Here is a 17,982-nt window from a genome sequence, read left to right on the forward strand (position 1 = left end):
AATAGAGAGTGCTTCCAAATCCTGTTTTATTCCTCAAATGCCCACAAGAGCCAAGATGGGCCAGGCTGCAGTCTGGAGGTCAGAAGTTCGTTCTGGTCTCTCATGTGGGTTACAGGATCCCCGGTACTTGAGAAATCATTTGTTGTTTCCTAGGTACATAACCAGGGAGCTGAATCAGAAGCAGAGGCACGATTTGATTCCAGGCACTGGGTTAAGAGATAAGGGTATTCCCAGTGCCTTAACCTGATGTATTACAATGCCCACCCTCCTTGGTCCATTCTTGCTACTGTAACAAAATACTTCAGTTTGGATGATTTACAAATAGGCTAGAAGGTTCAAGGTTAAGGCACTGGTAGATTCCTTCTTGGGTGAGGAATTAGTCTTTGCTTGATGAATTGTGGCAGAATCTTCACAATGAGGAGGAGATGGGCCACTTTTCTAACTGCTTGGTTAGAGCAAAAGATACAACAGATTTTATAATAGTAGGAGAGATAGAATGGTAAAATACTTCAAGGTCATGAGTTCTGTAAGAGAAGGAATTTAGAGCAGAGAGAGTAAACAATTTTCAACTTACATGCCAAATTATACGCAAATGAATTGGTATGACTACATGGAAACTCTGATTAAAACAATTTTGGTCTTGTATCTAGGCTTACTGATAACGAATAAGATGATCAACTAATGATCAGACTAATGGCAAAGCAGGAGAAGTGGGAATCACATGAGCCGCCTTTGCTACCACTAGCCAGAAAACTACCGTCAGATGAAAAAATACCTGAAAATAGAACAGCTAGAAAATATCAAAATGATCAGATTTTGGTAAGTCAACAATAGTTTGTTTCTAGTATTTTTCCCCTACCTTAATTTTAAAAAGTTAGATAAACTTTTGAATGTTTATTGTTACCCTGGAAGGGCATAAAATTTGACCATTTGGGAGGTTGTAATGGACAGAAGAGGTTGAAGAGAAAGAGAGAGAGAGATTGAGAGAAAGACAGAGAGAGAGAGAAAGAGAGAGAGAGAGAGAGAGAGAGAAGAGAGAGAAACTATTAAGATCTTCTAGATAACCTGACATTTTATTCTGTTTCTTTTTTTTCCAGATTTTAGCTTGATTCGATTTTATTTAATGATTACCTGGCAAAAGTTCTTCTGAAATAAATTATACATGCCCAAATCAAGATTGTGGACCAAACACACTCACTCTCTTTTCTTCCTAACAACTTACTAAATGGTTATAGGGAAAATATACACACACATACTCATTTACATCTACATACATTTCACATACAGTCATGCATATCCCAGTGGAGAATATGCTCTGAAAAATGATAATCATTCTCTGATTTTATCAATGTGTAAACATCACAGGGCATATTTATAGATGTTATTGCCAAATACACAACTAAGCTAGCCTAACCTGTTTTTCTTATGATACAAAGTTGTACATTAATGTCCTGTCCCAGATATTGTGAGCAGTTGTTACATATATTTGTAAGCCTTACCTAATCTAATCATAGAAAAGGTGCAGTAGAAATATAGATAGGAATTTCTCAGTTCCATATAGTCTTACAGAATCATTACCATATATGTAGTTCATCATTGATAGAAATGTCAATATATATGAACACAGATGTGAATATTTAGACACACAAATTCACGTACAATGTATTTCATACATAGGGAGATAAACAAAATCAATAAATAATAAAGACAGAAAATACACTATTAAGAGACAAAAAAAGTCACAACTTTCTTAAGGACATTAAGCAGGGGCCAGAGTCATGGTGCAGTGTGTTAAGCCACTGATTGCAACACCAGAATTCCATATGAATACTGGTTGGGTCTCTGGTTGCTACATTTCAGATCCCTGTTACTGTGCCTGAGAAAGCAGCAGCAGATGACCCGAGCCCTTGGGCCCCTGCACCCATGTGGAAGAACCAGAAACCAGATGGAGTTTGAGGTTCTTTGTTTCAGCCTGACCCAACCCCATTCATTGCAGCTGTGTAGGGAATCTCTCTCTCTCTCTCTTTCTCTCTCTCTCCCTCTCTTTTTTCCTCTCTCTCTCCCCTTCTCCTCTCCATCTTTCTCTGTGTAACTCTGTCTTTCAGATAATCAAAATCAATGTTTGGTCGCCTTTTAAAAAAACTAGGAGAAAAACTATGCCCAAAATTATCAGAAGGAAGAAAACAATAAAGGCTAGAGAAGAAGTAGACACTCAAAAACAATAGAAGAGATTGGCAAAATTCAAAATTGATAAACCTTTAGCTAGACTAACCAAAAAAAAAAGGAAGCTCATATAAATAAAATATAAGTAAAAGAAGAAGTCATCAAAACAGATACTATAGAAATACAAAGGAAGGATAAGAAACTGCCATGTACAATCCTTTCCATGGGTCACCTAGAAGAAATTGGTGAATTCCTAGAAGTGTATAACACTTAAGGACTGAATCACGAAGAAACAAAAAATCTGAACAGAACAAAAACAAGAAATTGAAACGTAACCAAAAACCTCCCTTACAAAGAATATCCTGGGACTAGATGACTGCACTGGTATTAATATTAGGCCTTCTCAAATTCTTTGAGCAAATAGAAGCTAAGGAAACTGCCAAACTCATTTTATGAGACCAGATTACCCTGACGCCAAAGCCAAACAAGGACATGACAAGGAAAGGAAATCACAGGTCAATGTTCCTGGTGAGCATAGATACAAAAGTCCTCCACAGCATGTCAGCAAAGCAGATTCTGCAGCACGTAAAGAGGGTAACCCACCATGGTTACGAGTACTTCGGCTCTGATTGGGTGTGTGTGTGTGTGTGTGCGTCTTCCTGTGGCATCCATGCCCACCACCGACCTGCAGATCAGCCTCTGGGCCACCCCTCAGGAATTTCAGTTCCTGTCTTACTCGCATAGCCCTCAATCCTAAGAGTGGTAGCTGTCCTCTGAAGTTTATATAACTTCCATATGTAACAGCTATGCCTTCTGCATAGATTGTAGTTCTCTTTTAGCAGATGACATTTTCTTAGTTCACAATTATTTCTCCTATTCAGGTTATGGATATGATGGTTTTTTTGTTTTCTAACTGAACCCAGCTAACACAATAGTCAATAAGAAACTAAATCTTTAAAATTCAATATAATTAAACATCAAAAACCAGGGAAAAAACTCATAAATTACAAATATGGTTATGAAACTTTTCAACAGGTGGTTAAAAGATTTTTTAAAACTCATACAAGAATCAGAGAGCATGTGCTGTTGTATAGTAAGAAAAGCCTTCGTCTGTGGAGCTGGGATCCTTTATGGACTCTAGTTCAAGTCCTGGCTGCACTACTTCCCATCTGGCTCTCTGAACCCATATGGGAGACCCGGATGGAGTTTTAGATTCCTTGCTTCAGCCTATTCCAGCCCCAGCTATTGTGGGTAATTTCTGTTTCTCATGGGATTTTATAAACCTTTTTTCAGGGAGGGTGGCAGTGATAACAAGGGACTTTGCTTCCCTCCTGTTGTAGAAACACCTTGTCTGAATCCCTTAAGGAAGGCTAATGACTACTCAGAGACAGTTGGGAAGCCCTTGCCCTCACACCTGGTAAGAAACAAGAAGCTGTTACTCTCACAGCTGTGTGACTGCATCTGGGGAACCTCGGGATGGGCTAGGATTGAGGCTTGGGATTCTAGATCTGACCACCACACCAGCACCAGCTAGTCTGGGGTTGAGGCTTGAGAATTTTCTCTGTCCACAGCCACCATGCTGTGGGTGGATCTTCCTCTGGGCATGCTGGGGATCTTAGGTCTTCCCACCACTGCCATGTTGTGGGCAGACCCCAAGTAAGTCTGGCCTGGAGGCAAGGGTGCTTTACTCTCTCAACTGTGTGGCTGCAAGCAGGGGAACTCAGGCCGTGCAGCTGGGCATCAGTGGTGCCTGGTGAAGCCCTTGGGCCGCTCGATGGTGCACTCTGGGAACTTGGGAGTGTAGGGTTACAGGGAGCTTGGGGATGGTACAGGTGGGAATGAGCAGGGATCTGAGGGTGCAGGTCCAGGAGAGGAATGACTGCTTTTAGACTTCCATGGACAAGACCACTGTACCTGAAGGGCTAGAACATGGAACCTACCAGTGAGTGTCAGGAAAGAGAATAGGTACTGTGAGGCTGGGCCATGAAGCCAGCAAATATGTGAGTGAATCAGGTCTGGATGTAGAATGTGCAGGGGAGCATGTGGGCTCACACATGTGGTACAGCAATCTCTGTAGGCACGTGCAAGATCTGTGACTGGGAATAGGCCTGATTAGGGAGTTAAGGGGATGCTCCAACTGGGCTAGAATTCCTACTGGTGAGTGCGAGAGCCAGAATTGGAGCATTGTGCTGGGCTGGACATAGCTGCAATCTCCCTCAGCATGGGCGTAAACTGGGTCTGGGGAGTGCCAGACTGGGCTAGACTCCAGCACCCATTGGTACTCATGAGAGTCAGAGTAGGTATAGAACAGACTGGGCGAGGTCTCAGCCCCCACTGAACCTTGTGAAAGTTGTGTCTGGGCATGGACTAGGTGTGGCTGGGCTGCAACACCCAACAGTAAGAAACGGAAAGGGTATGGGCCGGTTGGGCAAGGATACTGTCCCTGCCAGGACATGAGGTAGACAAAGTCATCCTGGGTCAAGGACTCACTGGTGTGCAGACTTGGAGGAGACCAGGTAGAGAAGCTTGGTGAACTCCTCTGTCAGGTTGCTTTCCTGCAGGTAAGCACAAGAACCAAGGCAAAGAGCAGCCCAAACTAGGGCAGGTTACAGTACCTGCAGGCATACATGTGGGTCAGGTCTGGGGCCAGGTCGGGCCAGTTCATAACATCTACTGGCAGATGTCAGAACCAGGACAGGGTGCAGGAGGGGCTGGATCAGGCTGCAACACCAGCCAGTTCACACTGGAGCTGGGACAGGTGGCTGAAGCACCTGCTGGTGGATGCTGAGGTGAAACAAGTCATGCCTGTCTGGGGGCAATGGGTACCAGATCCGTGAACCTCAAGGAAGGAGGGGCCCTTCAGCCTGCCTGCAAGATTGGATCCATAAGCCCCAGGGATTGGGGATCTGGTGCGGCTTGGGTCATCTCATCCAGGTCCTGGGGCCCACCTGTATGGTGGGTATTGGGTATGTGATCCCTGGGGTGGGGTTTGGGCAGGGCCTGGGTCATATGGTACAGGACTAACAGCCCACCTGTGAGGTGGGTCCCGGATCCGTGAGCCCTGGTGTGGGGGATCCGGAGGAGCCTGAGTCTCCTGGCCCAGGTCGCTGGGTCCACTTGTATGGTGGGTGCCATGTCCATGAGCCCCAGGGATCGGGTATCCGGCAGGTTTTGGGTCACATGGCCAAGCGTCTTGAGCCTGCCTATGCAGTGGGTGCTAGATCCATGAGCCCCTATTGTGGGGGCTGCAGAGAGATTTGGGTCTCCTGGTCCAGGTTACTGGGCCCACCTGTGTGGTGAGTGTTAGGTCTGTGAGCTCCAGGAATAGGGGGTTCTGCGGGACATGGGTCACTTGGCCCAAGTCCTTGGGTCCATCTGCACAGTTGGTGCTGGATCCATGAGCCCTAGGGGTGGAAAGTATGGTGGATTCCAGCTCGCACGGCTTGAGGTTTTGGGCCCACTTGCACAGTGGGTGCTGGGTCTGAGAACCCCAGGGGTAAAGCGCCCTGTCGGGCTCGGGTTGCCTGGCCCAGGTCCCTGAGCCCACCTATGAGAATTGGTCCACCCAGTGTAAAGGACGGAGTGCTGGATGGCAGACCTGGTGCACAGAGAGGACATATTTGCCCACTGGGTCCTGCTGAGGACATCTGGTACCATAGCAGAGAAAGGAGAACAGAATATATGGACAATTCCCCCAGCCAAAAATGACAGCAAAATATCTGGACAGCCAATGGACACTGGAAGGGATTCCTCATCCTTAGATCAGCAGGATTGGGCCCGGTGGCGTGGCCTAGCGGCTAAAGTCCTCGCCTTGAACACGCTGGGATCCCATATGGACGCCGGTTCTAATCCCGGCAGCTCCGCTTCCCATCCAGCTCCCTGCTTGTGGCCTGGGAAAGCAGTTGAGGACGGCCCAAGGGCTTGGGACCCTGCACTCGCGTGGGAGACCCAGAAGGAAGTTCCTGGTTCCCAGCTTCGGATTGGCGCAGTAATGGCCGTTGCAGCTACATGGGGAGTGAATCATCGGACGGAAGATCTTCCTCTGTCTCTCCTCCTCTCTATATATCTGACTTCGTAGTAAAAATAAATAAATCTTTAAAATAAAATAATAAAAAAAGAAAATCTACGTTTAAAAAAAAAGATCAGCAGGCTCGACAGCATTTTGGAGCTATCGCATCCACCTGGGCAGAACCCTTGGAGCAAGCGCCACATGGTGGCCCTGGATTGATATCGGGTGGCCTGTCCCATCCTCAAGTACTGAGATGGTTGGAAGGCTGGGTATGACCTATTCCCTTACATCTCCTACCCACTCCAGCAATGGGAAGAAATGCAAAGTTTGGAAACAATGTTTACACCCACTTCTCCCTAATCCTGGATCTTTCCCACCCTGATCAACTATGTAGAAAAATATCTAAAAGAAAAAAAAATAAGAAGAAAGAAATAAAGAAAAGAAAGGGGAAGCTGATTCCCTATCTATGGATAGATTCCACTTGAATGAAGGACAGATATTTTAATGGCAGCATTCCCCAAAGACCTTACAACTCAGGAACAAAAATATATGTCTAAAATGTGCCTTTTGTTTAACCAGAACACCTCTCATGACAGCTTACAAGTGAGCTCTCTGCAGTATGGCCTTTAGGAGACAGCAAGGGGTTCCAGATTATCCCATCACTGCACAGACGCATGGGGCAGGCATCATTCTCGACTACAGTTATTAATTCAGAAACTCAATCCTCAGCCTTCTGCGTCAAATATTTATATCTCATCATCTATTGTAAGTTCCAATGACAGATTAAACCTCAATCAAATAATTTTGATGCAAATTAGTGGATAGTAAAATGTTCTCCTAAAACCTTAGACAACTGAGTTTGGTTAGGCGCAGGTCAAGATTTATGGTGATATACTGCCATCTAGTGCTCAAATTGAAAATTTGCTGAAATGGATTAATTTCAGTTTCTGGAGAGGTCTTTTTTTCACAGAGCCTTCAGAGACGTAAATCAAGACCTTTCCCTAAGAAAATGGGGAACTCAGTGAATTCTGACACAATCCATACATGTACATTCTTTGTCTTTTCTTAGCATGTTACCCCACAGAAAATGTAAAGGGAAAGCTCAACTATTTCTGGAAGTATCTACTAAGCAAATCTTATAAAACAGCTACTCTTAACTCGTGACACCTTCTGTAATGATAATTGTGTAGAGAGAGAAGGAATCATTTACCCAAAAAGCAAAGATACAACCTCAACTTAAAAAATAGATAATCAATGAGAAACACGGAGTAAATCATGTCATTGAGCTCAATGGAAAAACAGAGAAATTCTCAAGGCTCAAGGAGAGGACCCGATACGGTAGCCTGGTGGCAATGGTCCTCGCCTTGTACATGCCAGGATACCATATAGGTGCAGGTTCTAATCCTGGCTGCTCCATCTTCCATCCAGCTCCCTGCTTGTGGCCTGGGAAAGCAGCAGAGAATGGCCCAAAGCCTGGAAAAAGCTTCAGATTCCTGGCTTCGGATCAGCTTGGCTCCAGTTGTTGCGGCCACGTGGGGAGTGAACCAGCTTACAGAATATCTTTCATCTGTCTCTCCTTCTCTTGCAAATCTGACTTTCCAACAAAAGAAATAAATCTTTTTAAAAAGAGAGAGAGGGGGATGGGGTGGGGAAGAAGTGAGAGGAGGAAGGAACGCCAGGCCTGAGGCCTTCCTCTGCTAGGGAGCATGTGATGGTGTCAGGGAACTAGACCTTGGTTGTGATGACTGCTGACAGTGACCCGGGGCCTTGTTGAGTGTGCAGCCAAAGATGTCTGCGTCAAACTGGAACCTTTAAAACACTACACAAGCAAAATGAAGCAAGGAAGTTAAACTTCAAGCTTGGGTGGAGAAAATAAACTCTACCATTTGGATTACAGATGCTGCCTCTTTTGCATGGGATTTGGGTCGAAAGATTACTTCAAAGTGTTTGGTGATGAGGAACTGGAAAAATGGAGTCACATGAGATGGAGCAAGGTTCTAGTGGAAAGTGTTTGAAGAGGCAAGTGATACAGAAAAGGCTGGTCTGCAATGTCTGGGACATCTAAGTGGAGACATCACACACAGGTGGATTTGTGGGGTTAAAGAACCTGGGCGTAGCCTGTGTGACAACTGAATGATAGAACTGGAAGAAATATCACATGCAGATAGAAAATGATCTCACAACTTACCCGGAAGACCCTTCTCTATCCCAAATTCAAGGAGAGAAGCAGAATCTAGCAAGCAGTCCTAGAAGGAATGGAAGCAGAAAAAATACACAATCACCAATCAGAAGGCACAAGACTGCCACGTACAATCAACACTTGTGAGGCACAACAAGAAGAGACTACATGAAAAACAGCGCAAAATACATAAATACTGAGGAATTTATTTATACATTTATTTTGGGAAAGGCAAATTTATAGAGAGAAGAAGAGACAGAGAGAAAGATCTGCCCTTCATTGGTTCACTCCCCAAAAGGCCACATCAGCCAGAGCTGAGCTGATCTGAAGCTGGGAATCTGGACCTTTTTCCAGGCCTCCCATGCAGTGCAGGGTCCCAAGGCATTGGACCATCCTCTACTGCTTCCCTAGGCCACAAGCAGGGAGCTGCATGGGAAGTGGAGCAGCCAGGACTTGAACCGGTGCCCATGGGATTCCAGTGCATGCGAGGTAAAGATTTAGCCACTGAGCCATCACATAGGACCCAGCTTTAATATTTCTACATCCTCACTTCTTTTCTGCTCCCTGACTCTATACTTTGCAAAGGGAGAGGAGAATAAACTGGAAACCATTTCTGACACCCCCTTGTTACTCCTTCACCCAATCAACAACTAAATTCTTCACATTTCTACCTCCTAAAAATCTCGTGAGTTGATCCATTGCTCTCCATTCTGATTGCTCCCAGTCTTGCCCATACCACCTCTGTCCCTCACATGACCTGTCGCAACAGCATCTTAACTGGTACTCTCTGATCTAGATTTGCCTTCTTCCCTTTCCTTCTCCACACTGCAGGTCAAGTTTTCTCTCTGAAATTTAAACTGGACCATATCAATCCATACTTAAAGCACTTCCATGATCTCAGTGGTTTCATAATACTGTCTCAGTCTCTCCATAACTTTGTTTCTTGTGTCATCTTTCTGTGCAATGCTCCTAGTGTAACTCTTAGCTGTTTAATTAGCAGTGTTGAACTGATTTCAGTTTTAGGATTATGCCAAATTTTCTCATAGAGAACACTGTACTTGGAGCCAGCACAGTAGCCTAGTGGCTAAAGCCCTTGCCTTGCATGCATTAGGATCCCATATGGACACCGGTTCATATCCTGGCTGCTCCATTTCCCATCCAGCTTGCTGCTTATGGCCTGGGATAGCAGTCAAGGATGGCCCAAAGCCTTGGGACCCTGCACCCGTGTGGGACACCTGGAAGAAGCTCCTGGCTCCTGGGTTCAGATTGGCTCAGCTCTGGCCATTGTGGCCTTTTGGTGAGTAAACTAGCATATGGAAGATCTTTCTGTCTGTTTCTTCTCTCTGGAAATCTGCCTAGCCAATAAAAAGTAAATAAATCTTAAAAAAGTGAGAGAGAACACTATACTCTACCCAGAAACCCTTCCAACCTTGAAAACTCAGACCTTTATTTAAATATAAATTGCTTTGAAATAATCCCAACTTCAGACTACATCTGTGCAAACCATCATAAAGGTTGAGGCAAGAGATGATGATAATAAGTTATGTCAGCCAGTTGGACAAACTTAGAAATATGTGCTATAAATAAGCAGAGCTATAACCACCTTTAAAACGGGCACTTAAATGTCAGTTTTGAGGTCAGATGTGAAGTACATAGGCATTTACAATACAGAATTCCTGGAAGGAGCTCAATATATATCACCTATGATTTACTGAATGAATGCTCAGGAAATACCAACTATTTGATAGATAGTGTGGTAGATTCTGCGACTAGAAAAGTAAAACACAAATCAAACAAAATTTGATTTCTAGAATGAATGCTCAAGGTCTAAAACAGAAAAGTGGGAGTATCTGGAGGAGGTGATCAGCCTTCTCAAGACCCAAAAGCTGGGCAACATTTGGATTCATCCACGCAGGAAGAGAAGGATGCGAGGAGGGGCTTTCAGGGAGAGAGGCTGCTCTGTGCCAGCGCTTGGGCATGAACGGATATAGGCTGTTTTGCATTGCACAGAACTGAATATCGCATTGAAATGACATGCTATGAATGATCCAGTGCTGCACAGAGTTGGAACTAGGAGGTAAGGAGAAGTGAAACCAGTAAGGGAAGTGGAGTGTCTGACATCTCAGGGAAACTCATTAGATCTCTACTCATGGCCTTTGAGGAATTTGTAGCAAAGCAATGTCATCAAATTTACACTGGTAGTGAGGCATTCTGGTAGCAGCTGGTAGTTACATGGTCAGCTAGCAGGCATGTCAAATCCTAGTGGAAAGGGTGGAAGGCCGGCATTAGAGAGTTGCAACTGAGAAGGCTGGGCCGTTCACCGGGATTGGCAGAGAATGGCCTGCATTTCAGATGCTCTGTAGGCATCTCACTATATACCACGTGCAGGAAAACGGCAGGTGCAAGAGACTAAAATGAGATGGAACCTAGAAGGGGAGTAGGTGTATCACACAGGACAATAGCCTATGCGAGAGGGGCAAATAAAAAGTTCACGCAGAAAGGAGGAATATCTGGCAATAAAACCTTGGGAGGAAATTCATGAATTTCACCTCGAGAAAACCATCTGCCCAGCAATATGTCCCCCCCACCAAAAAAAGGGGGGGAGAGAGGAAACAGCAGAAAGGGACCCCCACCCCACACTAACTCCCACCTGACTTGGCTGAGTCACCCCTCTCAGATGTACTGCCTCGTTCAATGTTGCTAGCTTGCTTAGCACGGCTGTCTTGCATCTGAAATTCTCTGTATGGGGGACAAGAACTTGCGCCAGCCATACCCAGTACCCCCTTCAGAGTGAAAAGCTGTCCAGCTTGCTAAAGCGTCTCCTTTCCTCCTAGGGTTTGGAGAAGCAAAACCGGCATGTAATTTTCTAAGATGTGGTGATGCCAGGGAGAATGGTGAGGCCGGCCTGGAGAGAAATACACAAAACTCGCTTGCTACGCAAACGAAGCAACAGGTTCCAGTGCGCGGCTGTCACTGAGGAAAACCGCCTCTCAGTCCGCGTGGTCGAGGAAGGCGCCGGGGACTTTTCTAGCCCCTGGTGACTCACCCCCCTAAAGATGGCGCCTGTGGCACAAACGAGGAAAGCGGGAGGGGGCATCATTAGGTTTGGAAGAGATGACGTTTTTAAGTTTTCTTCTGCTTTCAAGGCACAGTGAGACAGCCTAGCGCTGGCAGCGCGTGCATACGCTTTTCCCGCGGGCTGTGGAGTACAATTCCTCATTCCCCAAGCGTTTCACGTGTGGTTCGCTCTGTGGGCGCGAACGCGTGCCGGCTGACAAATCGGCCGCTAGGCTTCCTCGCTTCATTCATTCACGTCTCCCATCGTCGGCGGCCTCCCAGACCGTCCGGTTTGGCCTATTTCTTTGTTCCCGCGCTTTGCTACTGTCCCAGGGCGCCAAGAGCTTTCCTCGGGAGGGAGGGCAGGGATGGGCTCGGGTTCTGAGGTGACACCCGCGCTTTCCGGCTTCGCGTGGACGAGCGCCCCTTGAACTCCGCCCCGCCGCGGGGGCGTGGCTCCCGAGCGCGTGTCCTCCGGCAGGCTGACGGGCACGCGCGCCCCCTCGCCGGACGCCGCATTGCAGCAGCTCCTGTCAGAGGCGGAGAGGGGCCGGGGGGGCGTGGCCGGGGGCGTGGCCGCCGACCCGGCACCCAGGCTGGGCCTCGGTCCCGGCCCGGAGCAGGCCTGCAGCGGTCGCCATGGGAACGGCGGCCTAGGCAGGCGCTGACGTCAGGCGGCGGCGCGCTGCCCGCACTGCGGCACCCGGCCCACTCCGGGAGCCGAGGTGGCTGGCGGCCCTGAGGGTGGCGCCGCCGCCCCACTGCCGGCCCTGCCTGCTCGGCGCCCGGATCCCGCTTCGCGGCGCCTCGGGTGTCGGCTCGGCGGGGTGAGTTCCGTGTGGGTGTTCTGCGAGTGAGAACGCGGGTCCGGGTCCCCTAGAGGGGAGGCAGCATTGGGGGCTGTGGGATCCTGGAGCACAGTGGACCCCCTTGGCGCCTCCGCAGGCCAAGCACGGCCCGGGAAGGGTGCGCTCCTTGGACTAGTTCTGGACTTTTCGTGCTGCTCCGACTTCGGTTCTTGTTCAGATGGCTGAAAATCACATGCGTGCTGAGTGTGTTTATTTTCTTTTAGAGTGTCAGCCAGGGACTGAACGTTGAGTCTGGGTCTTTTAATTACACCCAGGAAAGGTGAGCGGGCCTTAGGATCGTAGGAGCCCTGTTCTGTTAGGGTCCTTTCGATAAGCTTAATAATAGGAATCGGGTGAGATCTCCGCCGACGTGGTTGTTCCGCGTGTCCGCGTTAACTGGGCAGGCATCGTGTGAATAGCACTTTTCCTGCTTTGGAGAGTGATGCCAACAGTTCCTTCACCTGTTGCGTTGAAGATCCCTGCTACTGCTGCCCGGGCTTTTGGGAAGAAAAGCGCTTGCTGTGGGAGGATTCCGGGACATTTTTACAAGTCTGTTTAGAAGCAATTCAGATGCCAGGGATGTTTTAAACCATGTACATTATTGTCGCTTTATTAATTGAATAGATAGGAAGCATTTTTGTTTCCTTTCTCCCTGGTTTAAATGTGGTGGGGGGAAAGAATTAAAAAGTATTTCTGCTTTTTCTCCCCTTGATCTTTAGTCCATATTGCCTGATGATCAGGTGGTCAGGGACAAGGAGGAAAGGCAACCTGGTTTAAATTTTTGCTGCGCAGTATCTTTTAGAAGCTTCTGTAAAGGGTTTTTGGGGGAGACATTTCAAAATCAGGATGTACTGTGAAACTTGAGAATGGCTTTTTAAGTCATCTCTTAATTTACTAGTCAAATATTAGTCATTCATTCTTTAATGTGTTTGTTGTCTGTAGTACTCGTTAACATTTAGAGATGATTATTTTGGTTATATCTTTGTAATTAAATAATAGTGTTTATTATTTCAATGGTAGATCAAAATATCAAATTGTGGTAAATATAATTTACTCATTTTATTTTTTACATATTTGCAACTAATTTAGGCAAACTTGCACTCTGTTGTTTTCTGGTATTTTCTCCTTATAATAAAGTGGGTGCCATTTTAGTTTCTCTCACAGGAGAAAAACCAATGCTCAATGGAGTTAGCTTGCCCAAGGTAGCAGGGCCAGAAGACAAGAGCTTGACTTTTTTTTTTCCTTCCTGGAGCCAGTATTGCTGTTTTTTTAAAAACACAGATATATGTAGGTAAAGATACTCCAGGCCTGGTCCTCCAAAAGCCACTAGTGGAGGGCTGAGGGGGAGTGATGGATTCTAGAACCTTCTGCCAGTATGAAAATACAGGATTGAGGTATAGGAAAGCATGAAGATCCCACCACCCAGGGGGTGCAGACCCCTGCCCCTTGAGGTGAAGGTGCTCCCCTGGAAGGGTACCATTAGCATGTAGGGTCACTGTCAAAAGCAGGAAGGATACTTCTCAGGAGAGAAGAGCATGCATGTTAGGATTTGATTTGGAGGCACATGGGAGGGCCTACAGGTGGTTTCCCATGGCCAGAGCCCAGAATGTGTGTGGAGGTATAGCCTGAGAATGGGCTGTCAGGAAAGGCAGTGGGTCAAGACGTTAATAGTAAGCTTGTATCCTTGTGAGAAGGACTTGATGTGTTTTCTATTGGTCAGTTGGGAGCTTAGGAAAAATTTTCAGAACTAAAATGGCACTATCACATTTATGTTTTAGAAAATTATCCTGGTTGCAATCTAGAGCATCATATATATATATATATATATATATATATATGATTTATTATTTTTATTGAAAGGCAGATATACAGAGAGGAGGAGAGACAGAGAGGAAGATCTTCCATCTGCTAATTCACTCCCCAAGCAACCGCAATGGCTGGAGCTGAGCTGATTTCGAAGCCAGGAGCCACAAGTTTCCTCCAGGTCTCCCACGTGGGTGCAGGGTCCCAAGACTTTGGACTGTCCTCGAATGCTTTTCCCAGGCCACAAACAGGGACCTGGATGGGAAGTGGGGCCACCAGAATATGAACCAGCGCCCATATGAGATCCCAGCATGTGCAAGACAAGGACTTAAACTGCTAGGCTAATGTGCTGGGCCCAAGAATCGTATATCTTTTTAAAGATTTATTTATTTTTATTTGAAACACAGATTTGCAGAGAAAGACTATTCCATCTGTTGTTTTACTCACCAACTGGTCACAACGGTTGGAGCTGGGCCATTTCAAAGCCAGGAGCCTAGAAGCTCTTCTGTGTCTCCCATGTGGGTGCAAAGACCTAAAGAATTGGGCTATCCTCCATTGCTTTCCCAGGCACATTAGCAGAGAGCTGGATCAGAAGTGGAGCAGCTTGGATTTGAACCAGTGACAGTATGGGAAGCAAGCCCTACAGGCAGTGACTTAACCTTCTATGCCACAGTGCCAGCCTGAGGATCATATATTTTCTTAAAAAGGGGAGCATCATAGGAGGCCTGAAAGCTCAGAGAAGCATCTAAATCCTTCCAGTCTTTTTTGTTCCTTACAGCTCCTGCCTCATTTCATTGCCTTTGCAGTGGGAAGAAGAGCAATGGAAGCAAATTTCTAGAAAGAACTGACCACATTTCCTTTTCAGCAGGTGTGGCCTTTCGTTCCTGAGCCTGTGGCCCCCTCTGCCTGCCCCTCCGTAAACAGCTTTGGCACATGGGACTTCCTGATTATACATCCAGCGGGCACTCAGAATGTGCGGTCGCTGTTGACACCATGCATTTTGGACCTCTCTTTCTGAAAATTCCTTTTCCTTCCACAGTACTTCTCTCCCAATTTTTCTCCCATTTCCCTGTTCTAGAATTCTGTTTTGGGCTTTTTAATTTTTATCCAACCATTATAAGAGTATGTTATTTCTGAACAATCAACCTAAGTCTTATATTGGAATAATTTTTTTTTTTTTGCCCACCAAACATCATTATATATGTAATCTCTCTCTCTCTCTCACACACACAGTGAAATAGCTCTTTTGGGTGTGTGAAGTGTTTATCATTCTGTAAGCTTTACGCCAAATATATTCTTTGCATATTGTCATTTAGCCTTTACAAAAACTGAGTGGATGATATTGTTATTCTCTTTTAAAAGGGGATGAAATAGATGTCTTTGGAGAGTAATCTTTTGGTGAAGCTGGGATTTGAACCAGGGACCTGACGGTGGAGTTGATGCTTATAGCTGCTTAGTGCCTCCCAGACATACAGCTCATCCTACCTGCCCCAAACTAAGCTCACAGTGCCCCTAGGAAGTTCCTGTTATAATTGTAGCTGATATTTACCAGTGCTTCTTCTAAGGTACTGCTTGAAATCATCTAGCCACCCTGTGAATAGACAGGCTGGTTTTGCAGGTGATGAGACTGTGTGTCCAAAGGCCCACAGTAACCATGGAGACTAATTGTAGGACTTGGTTTTTAAACTACTCCTCTATACTGCATTAGATTACAGCCAGCAGTACTGCTGCTCTTATTCTAGTTCCAGAAACAGAAATCATCTTCAATTTGTCTCCTGCACTTTATAATCTAATTTTTTAATGCCATATAATGTTTTTGCTCAAAACAAGTGGTACCCAGTGCATCCAAGCCTTTTCTTGATGACTCATAATTCAGCTGTCTTGAATATTGCAGGACCATAGCATAATACAGAAATGACATTTTCACTCATATATATATGTACATATATATATATTTTTTTTCCTACTCTGAGGTCATTAACTTTATCTTTTGGTGTATATTGGAAAGTAGCTGACCAAAAACAGGTCCAATAAATTCAGACTGCTGTCAGTAACCTTCAGGAGAAATCTTTACCATGTGACTTTAATGAGTTGATTGTTTTTCAACTAGTTGTTGCATAAGGTAACTCACATAATTAGGTATTATTTTATAATCATCTTTTTCATTTTAGTATTTCTTCTGAAGACTTTGTTGCCAGAGTACCAAGAATATGGGTCCCCCGGGAACTGCAGCATTAGCTTATAATGCCTGGGACAGCTCAGAATACTTTTATACAATCTTTAGTCCTTTTTTAAAGATAAATAAATGAATAATTATTTATTTGGAAGGTAGAATCAGAGAAAGCGAGGGAGAGATAAACCTCAAATAGTTGTACCATTCAGGGCTGGGCCTGGCTGAAACCAGAAGCCAGGAGCTTCCTATAAGTCTCCTGTGTGGTGCAGGAGCACAAGACTTGGCTGTCTTCTGCTACCTTCCCAGAAGCACTAAGAGGGAGCTGGATCAGAAGCGGGGCAGCCAAGACTCAATCCAGCACCTATATCAACTGCTGGCATTCAAGGCAGCGGCTTAACGTGCTATGCCACAGAGGTGGCCCCCGGTTTTATTCTTAATAAGTATACATTAAAGGGCAAGCGTGAGGACTCAACAGACTAATCTTCTGTCTTGCAGTTCTGGCATCCCACATAGGAACTGCTTCCTGCCTGGGCTATTCCACTTGCAGCAAGCTCCCTGCTTATGGCCTGGGAAAGCAATGGAAGGAAGATGGCCCAAGTGCTTGTGCCTCTGTATCTGTATGAGGCCTGGAGGAAGCTTGTGGTTCCTGGCTTCAGATCCACTCAGCTGTGGCCATTGAGGCCATTTTTGGAGTGATCCATTGGATTGGTGGTCGGTGTCTCTTTCTCTCTCTTCCACCCTCCCTCCCCCTCTCTCTCTCTGTTTCTCCTTCTCTCTGTAAATCTGCCAAATTAAATAAACAAACGATTTTTAAAAATACACATTTTAGAGCCCGGCATGATAGCCTAGCAGCTCAAGTCCTCACCTTGAACACGCCAGGATCCCATTTGGGTGCTGTTCTAATCCTGGTAGCCCCACATCCCATCCAGCTCCCTGCTTGTTGCCTGGGAAAGCATTCAAGGACAGCCCAAAGCCTTGAGACCCTGCACCCACGTGGGCGACCCGGAGAAGGCTCTGGATTCCTGGCTTCAGATTGACTCAGTTCGAGCCATTGCAGCCACTTGGGGAGTGAACCACCGGACGAAGATCTTCCTCTCTGGCTTTCCTCCTCTGTATATCTGCCTTTCCAACAAATATAAATAAAATCTTTAAAAAAATACATATTGTATTCTAACATGGAAATAAGTTTGTTCATTTTAGATACATATTCTCATCTTTAAATAAAGTTTGCCATTCAGGAATGTGCATGCTGAACGTATCCCTGGTTTTGAGTAGCCCAGGTTATTTATTCAAGAACGGTGGTGCAAATATTTGTGCTAGCCTTTCCTGCTGTGGTGGATTTTCTGAGGCAGCTGCACAGCTACTTACATCCCTTACCTGTGGGGATGCTGCCTGCAGGTGCACTTTGCTAGTGTAATTGATGTGTTCTAGGAAATGAGCAGTAGAAATAGACTTTGGTTTCTCAGAAGTGAATTAAAATGTTCGTTAGCCAATTACAACATTTTTAAGAATTTATTAACACACAAAGTTGGCTGCTTACTGCTTTTCAAAAATTTAAGTTTAAAAATATTCAAATAGGAACGAGTTTGGGTCATTTAATTTTAGGACCATCCTGATTCAAATACATGCACGTCATTTGCATAAGATTGAATGAGAGAACATAGCTGTATTGGTATAAATCTGAAGAAGTAGTAGGCTCATTCCGTGGTGTGATCTTGGGTTCAGGGTGTTTTGTTTATATTCTTTGGAA

At 45.6% G+C, this 17,982-nt stretch overlaps 2 protein-coding genes across 2 annotated transcripts in view; one reads left to right on the plus strand and one right to left on the minus strand.

Annotated features, from left to right (window-relative positions):
* The window catches only part of LOC101529373 (transmembrane emp24 domain-containing protein 1-like), a 134,288-nt gene extending 122,330 nt beyond the window's left edge, over positions 1 to 11,958 (minus strand). The window contains exons 1-2 of the mRNA XM_058669034.1: positions 11,398 to 11,958; positions 8,361 to 8,418 (exon numbers count right to left, since the gene is read on the minus strand). Coding sequence (XP_058525017.1) covers positions 8,361 to 8,418; positions 11,398 to 11,571 — 232 coding nt within the window. The 5' untranslated portion in view covers positions 11,572 to 11,958. The remainder of the gene's footprint in view (positions 1 to 8,360; positions 8,419 to 11,397) is intronic.
* A 133-nt stretch (positions 11,959 to 12,091) lies between these two features.
* The window catches only part of AHI1 (Abelson helper integration site 1), a 193,350-nt gene continuing 187,459 nt past the window's right edge, over positions 12,092 to 17,982 (plus strand). The window contains exon 1 of the mRNA XM_012927595.2: positions 12,092 to 12,235. The gene's annotated coding sequence lies outside the window, so the exon portion shown is untranslated. The remainder of the gene's footprint in view (positions 12,236 to 17,982) is intronic.

The sequence above is a fragment of the Ochotona princeps genome, chromosome 1, assembly GCF_030435755.1.
Source record: "Ochotona princeps isolate mOchPri1 chromosome 1, mOchPri1.hap1, whole genome shotgun sequence".
Lineage (NCBI taxonomy): Eukaryota > Metazoa > Chordata > Mammalia > Lagomorpha > Ochotonidae > Ochotona > Ochotona princeps.